This window comes from Mustela lutreola, chromosome 4 (assembly GCF_030435805.1).
Source record: "Mustela lutreola isolate mMusLut2 chromosome 4, mMusLut2.pri, whole genome shotgun sequence".
Classification (NCBI taxonomy): Eukaryota; Metazoa; Chordata; class Mammalia; order Carnivora; family Mustelidae; genus Mustela; species Mustela lutreola.
The window spans coordinates 148,801,449-148,816,834 of NC_081293.1; the positions used below are offsets into that span (position 1 = coordinate 148,801,449).

At 40.3% G+C, this 15,386-nt stretch overlaps 1 protein-coding gene across 1 annotated transcript in view; it reads left to right on the forward strand.

The window, feature by feature from the left end:
• DNAH11 (dynein axonemal heavy chain 11) overlaps positions 1 to 15,386 on the forward strand; it is a 322,374-nt gene that overhangs the window by 12,564 nt on the left and 294,424 nt on the right. The window contains exon 6 of the mRNA XM_059171331.1: positions 10,200 to 10,411. Coding sequence (XP_059027314.1) covers positions 10,200 to 10,411 — 212 coding nt within the window. The remainder of the gene's footprint in view (positions 1 to 10,199; positions 10,412 to 15,386) is intronic.

The following is a 15,386-nucleotide window of genomic DNA, read 5'->3' on the forward strand; positions in this document are numbered from 1 at the left end:
GAATGGAAGCCCAACATGGGCGTTTCTTAGTCAATGTGGGGCTACGCTTAGTCCAGTAACTCTCTGATAGAGTCTCTGGTTCTTGGCATTCACAACACACTTAATTCAAAAGAGCTCAAATTCTTCATCGAAGTTTCTGTGAGGATTAAACAGAGAGGACAGTCTGTTTGCCGAATTTTGGACAAGTGCATGCACATGGTGAAAAACCAGAAGTTTCAATGAAAAGTCTCCTTGTTCCCTCACTGTCCAGTGTTAGCTCCACCCAGGGGTGACAGCCATCTTGTTTCTTGACTTCTCTTCTTGTTTCTTGAGGCATATTTAAGTGAAAAGGAAAACACATGACTGAAGTTTTTAATGTTGCAAATGGAAGATAATTGGAAGATAATAACTTTTTTGGTTTCTAACATTAGAAAATGACGGCTTAATTTTTTAAAATTTATTAATTATTTTTATTAACATATAATGTATTATTTGCCCCAGGAGTACAGGCTTACACATTTCACAGCACTCACCATAGCACATACCCTCCCCAGTGTCCATAACCCAACCACCCTATACCTACTCCCCCACCCCCCAGCAACCCTCAGTTTGTTTTGTGAGATTAAGAGTGTCTTATGGTTTGTCTCCCTCCTATCTTATTTTTTCCTTTCCTTCCACACCAAAGCCCCCACCCTGTCTCTCAAATTCCTTGTATCAGGGAGATCATATGATAATTGTCTTTCTCTGATTGACTTATTTTGCCCAGCATAATACCCTCTAGTTCCATCCATGTTGATGCAAATAGCAAGATTTCATTTCTTTTGATGGTTGCATACTATTAAACTGTATATATATACCACATCTTCCTTATCCATTCATCTGTTGATGGACATTCGGGTTCTTTCCATAGTTTGGCTCTTGTGGACATTGCTGCTATAAACATTCGGGTGCACATGTGCCTTCGGATCACTACATTTGTATCTTTACGATAAATATCTAGTAGTGCGACTACTCGGTCGTAGGGTAGCTCTGCTTTCAACTTTTTGAGGAGCCTCCATGCTGTTTTCCAGAGTGGCTGCACCAGCTTGCATTCCCACCAACAGTCTAGGAGGGTTCCCATTTCTCCACATCCTTGCCAGCATCTGTTGTTTCCTGACTTGTTAATTTTAGCCATTCTGACTGGTGTGAGGTGGTTTGTCATTGTGGTTTTGATTTGTATTTCCCTGAGGCCAAGTGATAGGAAACACTTTTTCATGTGTTTATTGGCCATCTGGATGTCTTCTTTGCAGAAATGTCTGTTCATGTCCTCTGCCCATTTCTTGATTGGATTATTTGTTCTTTGGGTGTTGAGTTTGATAAGTACTTGATAGATTTTTGGATACTAACCCTTTATCTGATATGTCATTTGCAAATATATTCTCCCATTCTGTCAGTTGTCTTTTGGTTTTGTTAACTGTTTCTTTTGCTGTGCAAAAGCTTTTGATCTTGATGAAGTCCCAGTAGTTCATTTTTGCCCTTGCTTCCCTTGCCTTTGGCGATGTTCCTAGGAAGAAGTTGCTGCAACTGAGGTTGAAGAGGTTGCTGCCTCTGTTCTCCTCAAGGATTTTGATGGATTCCTGTCTCTCATTGATGTCTTTCATCCATCTTGAGTCTATTTTGTGTGTGATGTAAGGAAATGGTCCAGTTTCATTCTTCTGTATGTGGCTGTCCAATTTTCCCAACGCTATTTTTGAGGAGACTGTTTTTTTTTTTTTCCCCATTGGACATTCTTTCCTGCTTTGTTGAAGATTAGTTGACCATGGAGTTGAGGGTCTATTTCTGGGCTCTCTATTCTGTTCCATTGATCTGTGTGTCTGTTTTTGTGCCAGTACCATACTGTCTTGATGATGACAGCTTTGTAGTAGAGCTTGAAGTCTAGAATTGTAATGCCACCAACTTTGGCTTTCTTTTTCAACATTTCTCTGGCCATTAGGGTCTTGTCTGGTTCCATGTAAATTTTAGGATTATTTGTTCCATTTCTTTGAAAAAAATGGATGGTACTTTAATAGGGATTGCATTAAATGTGTAGTTTGCTATAGGTAGCATAGACATTTTCACAATATTTGTTCTTCTAATTCATGAATATGCAATGTTTTTCCATTTCTTTTTGTCTTCCTCAATTTCTTTCATGAGTACTTTATTGCTTTCTGAGTACAGCTTCTTTGCCTCTTTGGTTAGGTTGATTCCTAGGTATCTTGTGGTTTTGGGTGCAGTTGTAAATGGGATCAACTTCTTAATTTCTCTTCTGTCTTGCTGTTGGTGTATAAAAATGCAGCTGATTTCTGTGTGTTGATTTTTATATCTTGACACTTTACTGAATTCCTGTATGAGTTCTAGCAGTCTTGGAGTGGAGTCTTTTGGGTTTTTCACATAAAATATTATATCATCTGTAGAGTGAGAGTTTGACTCCTTTGCTGATTTGGATGCGTTTTATTTCTTTTTGTTGTCTGATTGTCGAGGCTAGGACTTCTATGTTGAATGGCAGTGGTCATAGTGGGCATTCCTGCTGTGTTCCTGACCTTAGGGGAAAAGCTCTCAGTTTTTTCCCCATTGAGAATGATATTTGCATTTGCTGTGGATTTTTCATAGATGGCGTTGATGATATTGAGATATGTACTCTCTGTCCCTACACTTGAAGAGTTTTGATCAAGAAAGGATGCTGTGCTTTGTCAAATGCTTTTTCAGCATCTATTGAGAGTATCATATGGTTCTTGTTCTTTCTTTTATTAATGTATCACATTGATTGATTTGTGGATGTTGAACCAACCTTGCAGCCCAGGAATAAATCCCACTTGGTCGTGGTGAATAATCCTTTTAATGTACTGTTGGATTCTATTGGCTAGTATTTTGGTGAGAAGTTTTGCTTCTGTCTTCATCAAGGATATTGGTTTTTAATTTTCCTTTTTGATGGGATCTTTGTCTGTTTTGGGGATCAAGGTAATGCTGGCCTCATAAAACGAGTTTGGAAGTTTCCCTTCCATTTCTAATTTTTGGAACAGTTTCAGGAGAATAGGTACTAATTCTTCTTGAAATGTTTGGTAGAATTCCCCTGGGAAGCCATTTGGCCCTGCGCTCTTGTTTGGTGGGAGATTTTTGATGACTGCTTCAATCTCCTTACTGGTTATGGGTCTGTTCAGATTTTCTATTTCTTCCTGGTTCAGTTTTGGTATTTTATACCAAAAATTATCTAGGAAAACATCCATTTCTTCTAGATTGTCAAATTTGCTGGCATATAGTTCTCATAATATGTTCTTATAATTGTTTGTATTTCTTTGGCGTTGGTTGTGCTCTCCTCTTCATTCATGATTTTATTTGGGTCCTTTCTCTTTTCTTTTTGATAAGTCTGGCCAAAGGTTTATCAATCTTACCAATTCTTTCAATGAACCAGCTCCCAGTTTCATTGATCTATTCTACTGTTCTTTTGGTTTCTGTTTCATTGATTTCTGCTCTGATCTTTATTATTTCTCTTCCCTTGCTGGGTTTGGGCTTTCTTTGCTGTTCTTTCTCTAGCTTCTTTAGGTGTAGGGTTAGGTTGTGTACTTGAGACCTTTCTTGTTTCTTGAGAAAGGCTTATATCACTATATACTTTCCTTTCAGGACCGCCTTTGTTACGTCCCACAGATTTTGAACAGTTGTGTTTTCATTTGTTTCCATGACTTTTTTTTTTTTTTCAATTCTTCTTTAATTACCTGGTTAACCCATTCGTTCTTGAGTAGGATGCTCTTTGGCCTCCAGGTATTTGACCTCTTTCCAATTTTCCTCTTGTGATTGAGTTCTAGCTTCAAAGCATTTGTGGTCTGAAAATATGCAGGGAATGATTGCAGTCTTTTGGTACCAGTTGAGACCTGATTTATGACTGAGGATATGATCTATTCTGGAGAATGTTCCATGTGCACTAGAGAAGAATGTGTGTTCTGTTCCTTTGGGACGGAATGTTCTGAATATATCTGTGATGTCCATCTGGTCCAATGTGTCATTTAAGGCCTTTATTTCCTTGTTGATCTTTTGCTTGGATGATCTGTCCATTTTAGAGAGGGGGTTGTTGAAGTCCCCTACTAATATTGTATTATTGTTGATGTGTTTCTTTGATTTTGTCATTAATTGGTTTATATAGTTGGCTGCTCCCATGTTGGGGCATAGATATTTAAAATTGTTAGTTCTTTTTGTTGGACAGACCCTTTAAATATGATATAGTGTCCTTCCTCATCTCTTTTATAGTCTTTGACTTAAAATCTAATTGATCTGATATAAGGATTGCCATCCCATCTTTCTTTGGATGTCCATTAGCATGGTAAATTATTTTGCACCCCCTCACTTTAAATGAGGTGTCTGGAGGTGTCTTTGGGTCTAAATTAGTTTCTTATAGACAGTATATTGATGGGTCTTTTTTTTAAATATCCTTTCTGATACTCTGTGTCTTTTGATTGGGGCATTTAGCCCATTTATTTTCAGGGTAATTGTTGAAAGATATGAATTTAATGCCATTGTATTGCCTGTAAGGTGATTGCTACTGTATATTGTCTCTGTTCCTTTCTGGTCTACTACTTTTAGGCTCTCTCTTTGCTTAGAGGACCCCTTTTATATTTCCTGTAGGGCTGGTTTGGTGTTTGCAAATTCTTTAATTCTTGTTTGCCCTGGAAGCTTTTTATCTCTCCTTCTATTTTCAATGATAGCCTAGCTGGATATAGTATTCTTGGATGCATATTTTTCTCATTTATTGCTCTGAATATATCATGCCAGTTCTTTCTGGCCTACCAGGTCTCTGTGGATAAGTCAGCTGCCAATCTAATATTTTTACCATTGTATGTTACAGATTTCTTGTCCCAGGCTGCCTTCAGGATTTTCTCTTTGTCACTAAGACTTGTAAGTTTTACTATTAGATGATGGGGTGTGGACCTATTTTTATTGATTTTTGAGGTGGGTTCTCTGTGCCTCCTGGATTTTGATGCTTGTTCCCTTTGCCATATTGGGGAAATACTCTCCAATAATTCTCTCCAATATGCCTTCTGCCCCCCTCTCTCTTTCTTCTTCTTCTGGAAGCCTAATTACTCTAATATTGTTTCATCTTATGGTATCACTTACCTCTCGAATTCTTCCCTTGTTGTCCAGTAGTTGTTTGTCTCTCTTTTTGTCAGTTTCTTTATTCTCTGTCATTTGGTCTTCTATATCACTAATTCTCTCCTCTGCCTCATTTATCCTAACAGTAAGAGCCTCCTTTTTTTTTTTTTTTTTTTTTTTTTTTTTTTTTTTTTTTTTTTTTTTTTAAAGATTTTATTTATTTATCGGGGGGGGGGGGAGAGCGAGCACAGGCAGACAGAATGGCAGGCAGAGGCAGAGGGAGAAGCAGGCTCCCTGCTGAGCAAGGAGCCCGATGTGGGACTCGATCCCAGGATGCTGGGATCATGACCTGAGCCGAAGGCAGCTGCTTAACCAACTGAGCCACCCAGGCGTCCCAAGAGCCTCCATTTTTGATTGCACCTCATTAATAGGTTTTTTGGATTTCAACTTGGTTAGATTTTAATTCTTTTATTTCTCCAGAAAGGGATTTTATTTCTCCAGAAAGGGTTCCTCAAATATCTTCCATGTCTTTCTCAAGCCCAGCTAGCATCCTGAGAATTGTCATTCTAAACTCTAGTTCTAATATATTACCAATGTCCATGTTGATTAGGTTCCTAGCCATCAGTACTGTGTCATGTTCTTTTTTTGTGTGGTGAGTTTTTCTGCCTTGTCATTTTATCCAGATAAGAATATATGAACAAGAGAGTAAAATACTGAAAGGGTGGCAAAGACCCAGAAAAGTGTATGCTAACCAAATCAGAAGAGACCCAAAACTGGGGGGAGAAGATAGGGGAAAAAAGGAAATAGATATAAAAAAGTTAAAAATTAAAATATATATGTATATATATATTTTAGACTGGTGAATAGAACAGAGCCACCCACTTGATTTTGGATATATTCTTGTCTCTTAGAAGAAACCACCTCCCAACATTTAAAAGAAAAACTTATATATATACACAAAAATAAGGGTAAACACGATGAAGGGATGGAATATGACTGTAAAGATGAAAATTAAGAAAAAATTCTTAAAAAGGAATTGATAGGATAAGTTGGTTGGAAAAAGAAAAAATAAGAGGAGAGAATGTGCTCAGGCTGGAGACTAGAACAAAGGCATGTGCTAGATTTAGGGTATATTTTGATCTAGTAGAAGAAATTGTATTCCAAAATTTTAGAGAAAAAACTATATACAAAAAATAAGGTTAAATACCAATGAAGGGATAAAATATGACTATAACAATGAAGTTTTAGAAGGATTTTTTTAGAAAGGCATTGTTATGATAAACTAGTTAAACGTTAAAAGAGGAAAGAGGAAAAGTTAAAAAAAATAGAATAAGGAAAAAATAAAATTAGAAAAAAACATTTATCCAGGACTAAAGGATCATGACTAAAATCCATGAATTTTATGCGTTGCTTTCCCCTAGCTCTGGAGTTCTGCTCTTCTTCTTGATTGGTGAGCTTGATCTTGGCTGGATGTGTTTGCTGATCTTTTGGGGAAGGGGTCTTTTGCAGTGAGTATCAAATGTCTTTGCCTGAGATGGAATTGCACCACTCTTGCCTGGGGCCAGGCTAAGTAATCTGCTCAGGTTTGCTCTTAGGAGCTTTCCATGGAGCTTGAGAGGATGGGAATGAAGATGGTGGCCTCCCATTCTCCAGCCCATAGTTGCTGAGAGCTCAGGGCCCCGCTCTTCAGTGTGCCCTCAAAGCAAAACAGTCAATACCTCCCACCTCCCTGGTCTCTGGCTGTGCTCCATGCTCACCTGGCCTGTGACTGAGCATTTCTGTCTCTGGTGCATGGCCCATTTGGAGTCCTCAAACCCAGCAGATTCCTGCCACGTGCTCCCATGCCGCTCCTTCCGGAGGAGGAAGGTGAGTCTCTCTGGATCTGCCACTTATGGAGTCCCTGCTCAAAGAGCACTGGCTCAACTGTGCCTTGGATCACTGTTTAATGTAAACCTGAGCTGATAGCCCACTCTTCAGCCCCATCTCTGCAGCTGGCTTCCTTTCTTGGATACCTGGAAGCTCTGCCACACTCAGACACCCTGGTCTTTCTGTGACCCCATGGTACCTGAGACCACACTGTCCCCGTGAGGTCTCCACCCCTGCTTAGCCTCTGGAGTGATGTCCCTTAGTGGAGCAGACTTCTAAAAGTTCTGATTTTGTGTTCTGCTGCTCCACCACTTGCTGGAGAATGGCCCCTCCTGCCTCAGTCTATCTTCCCGTTGTTTTGGATTCACTTCTCCACCCGTCCTACCTTTCAGAAGGTGGTCGATTTTCTGTTCCTAGAATTGCTGCTCCTCTTCTATCTCTTGTTTAGTTTGTAGGTGTTCAGAATGGTTTGATAACTATCTAGCTGGACTCCTGGGTCCTGATGTCATTTCTGGCTGCTATTCCTCCGCCATCTTGATTCTCCTAGCGGCTCTTTAATTTCTTCCTATATAATATATGTAAGTTAGGAAATACTTAAAATACACTTCAGAGTTAGATGATCTCTTCAGGGTTTTCCCCAAGAGCTCTCTTGGGAAGAGGACATGAGGGGGAATATTTGGGTTTGAAGGTCTGTCAGATCAGAATTCCTGTCCCAGCTCCACTTAGTACATCTTAAATTTGCTGAACTTCCTGTTTTCATCAGCCAAATTGGCATATTATTAACACCTTCCCTGCAGAATTGTTCTGAGGATTAGAGCAATATTTCTTAACCTTGTCATTTTTTTAAATTATTCTTTTCATGGTTTATCACCATTGACATTTGGGACAGGATGATTGTTTGTTGTGGGGAGCTGCCCTGTGCTTTGTTGGATGTTGAGTGGCATCCATGGCCTCCACCCCTCCCACCCCCCACCCCACCCCATTGCATCTGTGACCATCAAAAATGTCACCAGACATTGCCAAATGAGCCCTGGGAGCAAAACCTTTCTTGGCCAAGAACCTTTGGATTGAAGATAAATTATACAGGGTACATAGTACTAGGCACACAGTGACATATCTTCAGTGAGTCAAAAGTGCTCATATTTTTTTCTGTCTTGGTATAAGAGGAAAATTTTCTATGGATAAAGTTTCTGCAGGAACAAATCCCAGGGGGTACTCAGGGCCTTAGGAGCACATGGATTTTGAGATTCAGACATAAACTCTTTCAGTAGAACAAGTGGCCCGAAGCCATTGTCAGTTAGATATGCAAGACCTCTTCTCAAGGATGTCCTTGAGGCCTTGTGAAATCACCAGATGTGCATATTGTACTTGAAAGGCACTTATCAGATATGATTATTTAATTTTGAAATTAACATTGATTAAAAACACTAATTTGAAAGCATGAGTACAACTGGGGAAGAAAACAGTTCTTGGATGCTCTCTTTCTTCCGAGGTCTTTATTGTTTAGGTGGACAGAAAAATGGGTTATTGTTAAGTGGAGTAATAGGAGTGGTGCATTCCTGACCCTGACAGCTCAAAAAAGTTGGCAGGTTTGTGTTGCTTTGTTTTTTGCCCCTGACAGGAATCTTTCCTGTCTTATTTTCTGGGGTTATCCTGAGATAACCCCAGAAAATAAGAATTTACTTAATTCCCTACCTTCATAAATAAAGCCTGATTTCAGTTAATCAAAGGTATTTGTAGTCTCAGAAGCAAAATCCATTTGGTTGGAGATCTATTCAGTTTGACTAGTTTGTTTTGTTTTGTTTTAGTGAGCAGTTTGGGTGAGGGGTGGAGGGGAGGGGCAGAGGGAGGGGGGGAGGGAGTGATTCTCCAGCAGGCTTGCTGCCTCGCACAAAGTCTGACTCAGGGCTCGATCTCACAACCCTGAAATCATGACCTGAGCAGAAATCATGATAGGTGCTTAACCAACTGAGGAACCAAGATGCCTGTTTTTGTTTTTTTAAGTTTTTGTTTTTTTAATTTTATTTATTTGACACAGAGAGAGAGAGAGCACAGGTAAGCAGAGTGGCAGGCAGAGAGAGAGAGAGAGAGAAGGGAAGCAGACTTTCCGCCGAGCAGAGAGCCCGATGCAAGGGTCGATCCCAGGACCCTGAGATCATGACCTGAGCTGAAGGCAGAGGCTTAAACCACTGAGCCACCCAGGCGCCCCATGAGATGTCTGGTTTTTTTTTGAAATAAACTCTGCACCTCGTGTGGGGTTTGCACTGCTCATCCTGAGATTGAGTTGCATGCTTTACCAACGGAGCCAGCCAGGAATCCCTGAAATTACTAATTTTAATCAAGAGAAATTTTGGATTACATCAAGCAGTAATTATTTTCTTCATGTATATCATGTTTTGGGGAAATATTCCTTATTCATCCTGCTTAATGATTTTTAAGATGGAGATAAAATTTATCTCACATAAAAATAACCATTTTGGGGGCGCCTGGGTGGCTCAGTGGGTTAAGCCTCTGCCTTCAGCTCAGGTCATGCTCTCAGGGTCCTGGGATCGAGCCCTGCATCGCATCAGGCTCTCTGCTCAGTGGGGAGCCTGTTTCCTCCTCTCTCTCTGCCTGCCTCTCTGTTTCCTTGTGATTTCTGTCTGTCAAATAAATAAATAAATCTTAAAAAAAAAACAAAACCATTTTGAATGTAGTGTTGAATGACACATACTACATTCACAATGTCCTACAGCCTTCACCTCTCTCTAATTCCAAATTATTTTTTTATCACTTATATGGGACAATTTTAGTAGTTACATTTTTGAATAATATAAAATTCCACAGTCATTGCCTGAGTTACTCTCATAGGACATTGGGATGAGACACTGAAATTGTCTTGATACCAAGTACCTAAGAGGAATTAACATTGCAGTGATGAGCTTGTAACCCCAACCATAAAGTGACGACAACTTTGCAGATCTGCTTTATTTCTGTAGTTTCGTGCAGTTGGGTAAATATCCTTAGATCTTAAAGGTGTATTTTCCCAGTGAGTGTTGCGTCATGCTTTCCTTGGGCTCTGTAGGTAACGATACCAGGGCTTGCTTGGATGGCTGCTACATGCAGACTGTATATAAGTCTTCCAAATCCATAGTGGCTCAGTTGTGGGGTCCTTATTTAAGTATAGCCATGTTCTTTAGCTTTGTTTGCTTGAACTTGATAAGTGAATTTCAAAAAAGAGACTGCAGCCCATTGATGGTGGTTTTCGTTCCTCTTAGCGCTCCTGGAAGCCCAAGATGTGGAGCTTTACCTGAGACCCCTGAGAAGACATGTTCAGTATCTCCAGGAGACAGAATTCCCTCAGATCCATGTGCTCATCGCCCCGTTATTTCATACCACCTGCCTCATCTGGAGTCATTCCAAGTTTTATAATACTCCTGCTCGGATTATAGTCCTATTGCAAGAGTTTTGTAATCTCTTCATTAACCAGGTATGTGGTATTAAAAAAAAAAAAAAAGAAGAACCATCATTGCTATGTGGTAGGTTTTAATAAACCAATGACGAGCAAATAAATGTAGTCTTTAGTAAGAACACCATTTTCCTTTGTTTTTTTCCAGAAAGGATCTTTATGGTAACAAAGACCAGGTGACTTTTTATTCTAAATGGCAGAAAAGCTCTGGAAATGCGTCCAGTGCATTCAAATGACAGTTTGTTACTGGATTAATACTCTACCTTTCTTCAAAGAGATTGAAGGCAGCTTCTAATAAAAGGCAGATAGGTAGGGCACCTCGGTGGCTCACGTGGCTAAACATCTGACTCTTGATTTTGGCTCTGGTCATGATCTCAGGGTTGTGGGATTGAGCCCTATTTCGGGCTCCAGCACTGGGCCTGGAGCCTGCTTAAGATTCTCCCTCTCCATCTGCCCCCCTGCAATTCCCCCTTCTCAAAAAATTAAATAAGAAAAGTCAGATAGACCTAGTCCCTTCTTCGCAGCTTTCTCTTTTGTTTCCACAGGAACACTAAATGATGGGAGACTTTTGGAAAATAAAGTAAGAGAACCTGGCTGAGAAAGAATGCTGAAAAGTGTAATGCAATTTATTAAAAAAACGGATTCAGGGTGCCTGGATTGGTCAGTGGGTTGAACCTCTGCCTTTCTGCTCAGCTCATGATCTCAGGGTCCTAGAATTGAGCCCCATATTGGGCTCTCTACTCAGCAGGGAGCCTTCTTCCCCCTCTTTCTTTGTCTGCCTCTCTGCCTACTTATGATCTCTCTCCCTCTGTTAAATAAATAAAATCTTCAAAAAAATTGATTCATAGTTGACCTTTAACAATCTCTGGTTTATATTTGTTTCTCTATTCTTCACTTGGAAAATGTTTTTTAAAAATTGGACTGCATCCTTAAATATTCTGTATGAATTTTAATTCTTCATGTGCCCATAAAATCAGAGAATATTATATAATTTGAGAGCTAAAAGATAGTTGGAGGACACATAACCCCGTGGTTCTCATTTGGGGCTGTGTCTGAGTCTGCTTGAGCTGCTGTAATGAAATACCATAGACCGGGGTGGCTTTATTTTCAGAAATGGTTTTCTCACAGTTTCAGAGTTGGGGACTCAGATCAAAGTGTCAGTATGGCTGTGTTCTGTTGAGAGTTTTTTTTCCTGGCTTGCAGTTGCTGTGTTTTTCTCTGTGTCCTCACATGGGGTGGGGGTGGGAGAGCTCTTTTTCTCTTCTTACAAAGTCACAGCCCTATGACATGAGGGTCCTGCTCTTAGGACTCCATGTAATCATAATGATCTCCTAAAGACCATTTCTAGACAGTCACGTTGGTGAATAGGGCTTCAGCATATGGGCTTGGGAAGAGAGACTGTTCTTGGGGTAGCAAATTCCGTATGCAGGAAGTGTATCTGAACCACTAAGGAGTTCTTATAAAACAAATGCCAGAGAAGCAGGATCTGTGTCTGTATGGCTTGGACTGCGAGTTGTTAAGGTTGCTTTCCATGAGAAGTGGATTGCCTCCAGCTGCAGTGGACAATCTGAAGGAGAAAAAAACAGTATAAATTCATGTTAACTGGAAAGTTAAGAATGCAGCGGCTTCTGGAACAGCTTGTTTCAGAGATCTCAGATGATAATTTCAAAGCTCGCTGCCATCCTCCATTTTGGTCGCTTTATTTTGGACTTTATTCTCATCACTTGTTAAGTAAGATGGCTTTTAGTACTCTAGATATGTCCCCTTTTCATAGAGTAACTTCCCTGGAAAGGGACTGTCCTTCTTGCTTAGTTCTGGTCCAGTGGGTTCTGATTCCATTCTGGGAGCAATCTTTGTGGCAGAGGAGATAGGCTACTTGGGACAGTTCTGGGTCACTTGCTTAGAGGAGGTTGGATGACTGTGATTGACCTAAATCTCAGATCTAGATTAATGCCTCCCAGTGGTGTTGACGCTGTGACTCACATGGAAAATAAAAATGCTTTACTGTACAGTTGGGTGAGTTGGAGAGCATTTGGAACCCTGGAAGTGTGGTCATAGACCAGGCGAACAGCTTGAAGCTTCTGCTGCACCAGGCCCTAGAGCCTTGCTGTTACAAGCAGTAGAGAGAACATGGTGGTAGGATGAACAGCAGTGGTTTGGGAACTGTATTTCAATCCAGTCTCTGATATTTTTTTAGACAAATTACCTGAGACTTGAAAAATGACATTATTTCCTGAATTACCCTGAGAATTTAGGGTGAAATCCAGATTAAAGAATGGGTCTCCTAACTTGTGAGATGGAGTTCAGTGGTGTGTGCGTGTGCATGTGTGTGTTTCTCTCTGATTTTAAAGAGGTGGAGAATATGGAGAGGGACTTTGGCCTCAGACCAACCTGAATTCAATTTTAATCGGAATACTTAAGGCAGAGTGAAATTGGTTCTTGAGAACTCAGTTTCCATATCTGTAAGTGAGGGTAATGTCCAGTTCATGGGCTGTTTTGAGGATCAAGAGGTAACCTAAATCGAGTGCCCAGTGTGACATTTAACAGGGGCTCAGTCGAAGCTAGTTCTAAGCTATTGACCTTCAAATTAGTTGCAGCTATTGGTGGGAGATAACAGTGGATCAGTTCCTTGCTATATTCTCTCCTCTGGCTTTATTCTATTTCTTTCTTTGTTGGTCAACAAGTATGCTAGGTCCTAATGGCTTTGCATCTCCATGTTAAAGACCTTGATCCCTATTGAAAAGTCAGCAATGTATTCTCACAACTTCTGCTATACCCATTTTAAAGGATCCTCATCACATTTTAAGATTTACTAAAACTTAATGCTACAAAGCCCTGCTAATTTATCAACTCCAGAGGTGGTTATCTATTGCAGTAAGTAGCTTTTAGGAAGTCCTTTAAACCTGTGCTCCCTGGCCTCTAGTCTATGGCATGGCCAGTTTGCCAAGCTCCAAGCAAATAATGTAGCTTTCCTTGTTGCTTAGTGTTTCTGGCTCCTGTCCAAATGTTCTGATGACCTGATTTCCTTGATTCTCAAATGGACTTGGTAGTGAATGTGCCCCAACATGTTACGAATCACAAATCAGTAATGAGCCAACTTTCATACCTGGGTCCCCTGAAGAGCTGAATTCTCCCCAAGTCTTCCCCAGTGATCTGCTGTCTAGTTTATTTCTTATGTTAACAAGCAGTATATAGTGCCTTTTATTTGCGAGGAACTCTTCTAAGCCTTTATAAAAACTAAAAATGTAATTCCCTATCAATGCTGTGACATAGAGATGCTATTAGTAATTTGTTTTATAATTTTAAAAAAAATCCCTTGAACTCAAGAGAAGATAAATAGCTTTCCTAAGGTCACCCAGTTTTTTAAAGTGGCACAGTTTCTTAGCCATTACACTAGGCCCCATATTTTAAAATAACAGTTTTGATTTTTAATAACAATGTAATATGTGGTATACTAATGATAATTGTAAAATATTTTCATTGCATACGATTTATAATAATAGAAATAGTCCTGCACATCGATCACCACAAAATTCAGCCTTTTTTATATTTCATATTCTCAAAACTTACTTGTATTTATGCATTTTATCACACATGTAATTATTTTTTTATTAGCTCCTTGAAAAATTATTTTATTGTTGGATATTTAGGCTGCTTCCAGTCTCCTCTGTTATACACAATATGCAGAAAACGACTTTATATGAGAGTCCCTTTTTCGTTAACTTGGGTCATCAGTTTAATATAAATTCCTGGTAATGATCAAAGGGTGCAATGTTTTCATGATCCTTGAATAATTTTTGATATTTACAAATTTTTTTAAATGTTGTATCAATTACATTGCTATTACTGATGAGGGAGCATGAGGCTGGCTGAAGACAAAGCAAAAGCTGGCGCCTTGTACCCCCCCCCCCCCATCCGCTTCCCCTCTGTCATATGTGTAGCATTCCTCAGGCAGCCCTGACTGCCATGAACAATAAGCAAATAGTTAACTTGCAGAGCTCACAATCCTGCTAGACAGGAATCTCCGTTGGCTTACAATTGTCCTAAATCTCACTAACAAAGACGATTGATAGCAGGATTGTGACACCCCACCAAAAAGTCTCCCAACTATCTTAATGTTAATGGCTGGTCTAAAGACAACATTGATCCAGCCGCCAGGGCAAAGCCTGGGACTTCCTGGCACCTTGTAGGCCCTCTTTAGCATATGAAACTCCACTGAAACCTCCCTTCCCCTCACCTTCCCCCAACTGCAGGGTACATAACTTGCCATCCCTCACAACCCGGGGCAGCCCCACTCTTCCTGCCCACGGGTCCTGTCCCCGTGCTTTAATAAACCACCATTTTGCACCAAAGATGTCTCAAGAATTCTTTCTTGGTCATCAGCTCTGGACCTCAGCCCACCGAACCTCACCTAGGTTCTAGAACTTCATCATATGGCGCCCAAACATGGGGCTGTGAGTCTTTACATTTGGACTCTGAGCTTTGGTGCAATATGTAAAACATTTTATTATAATTCACCAGCTTTGAACATTACCTTTTTTTTTTTTTTAAGATTTTATTTGAGAGCAAGAATGAGTGAGCATGAGTGGGGTGAGGGGCAGAGAGAGAAGAAGAATCTCCTCTGAGCAGGGAGGCCAATGTGGACTCCATCCCAGGAACCCGGATCATGACCTGAGCTGCAGGCAGATGCTTAACCAACTGATCCACCCAGGCACCCTGAGCACTACAATTTTTTTAAAAAATTGGGGCGATTTATTGGGTATATAGTGGTAGCATCGTGATTAATTTGTACCTTGCACAATTTTTTTTAAAGATTTTATTTATTTATTTGGCAGAGATCACAAGTAGGCAGAGAGGCAGGCAGAGAGAGAGAGAGGAGGAAGCAGACTCCCCGCTGAACAGAGAGCCTGATGTGGGACTCGATCCCAGGACCCTGAGATCATGACCTGAGCCGAAGGCAGAGGCTTTAACCCACTGAGCCACCCAGGAGCCCCAG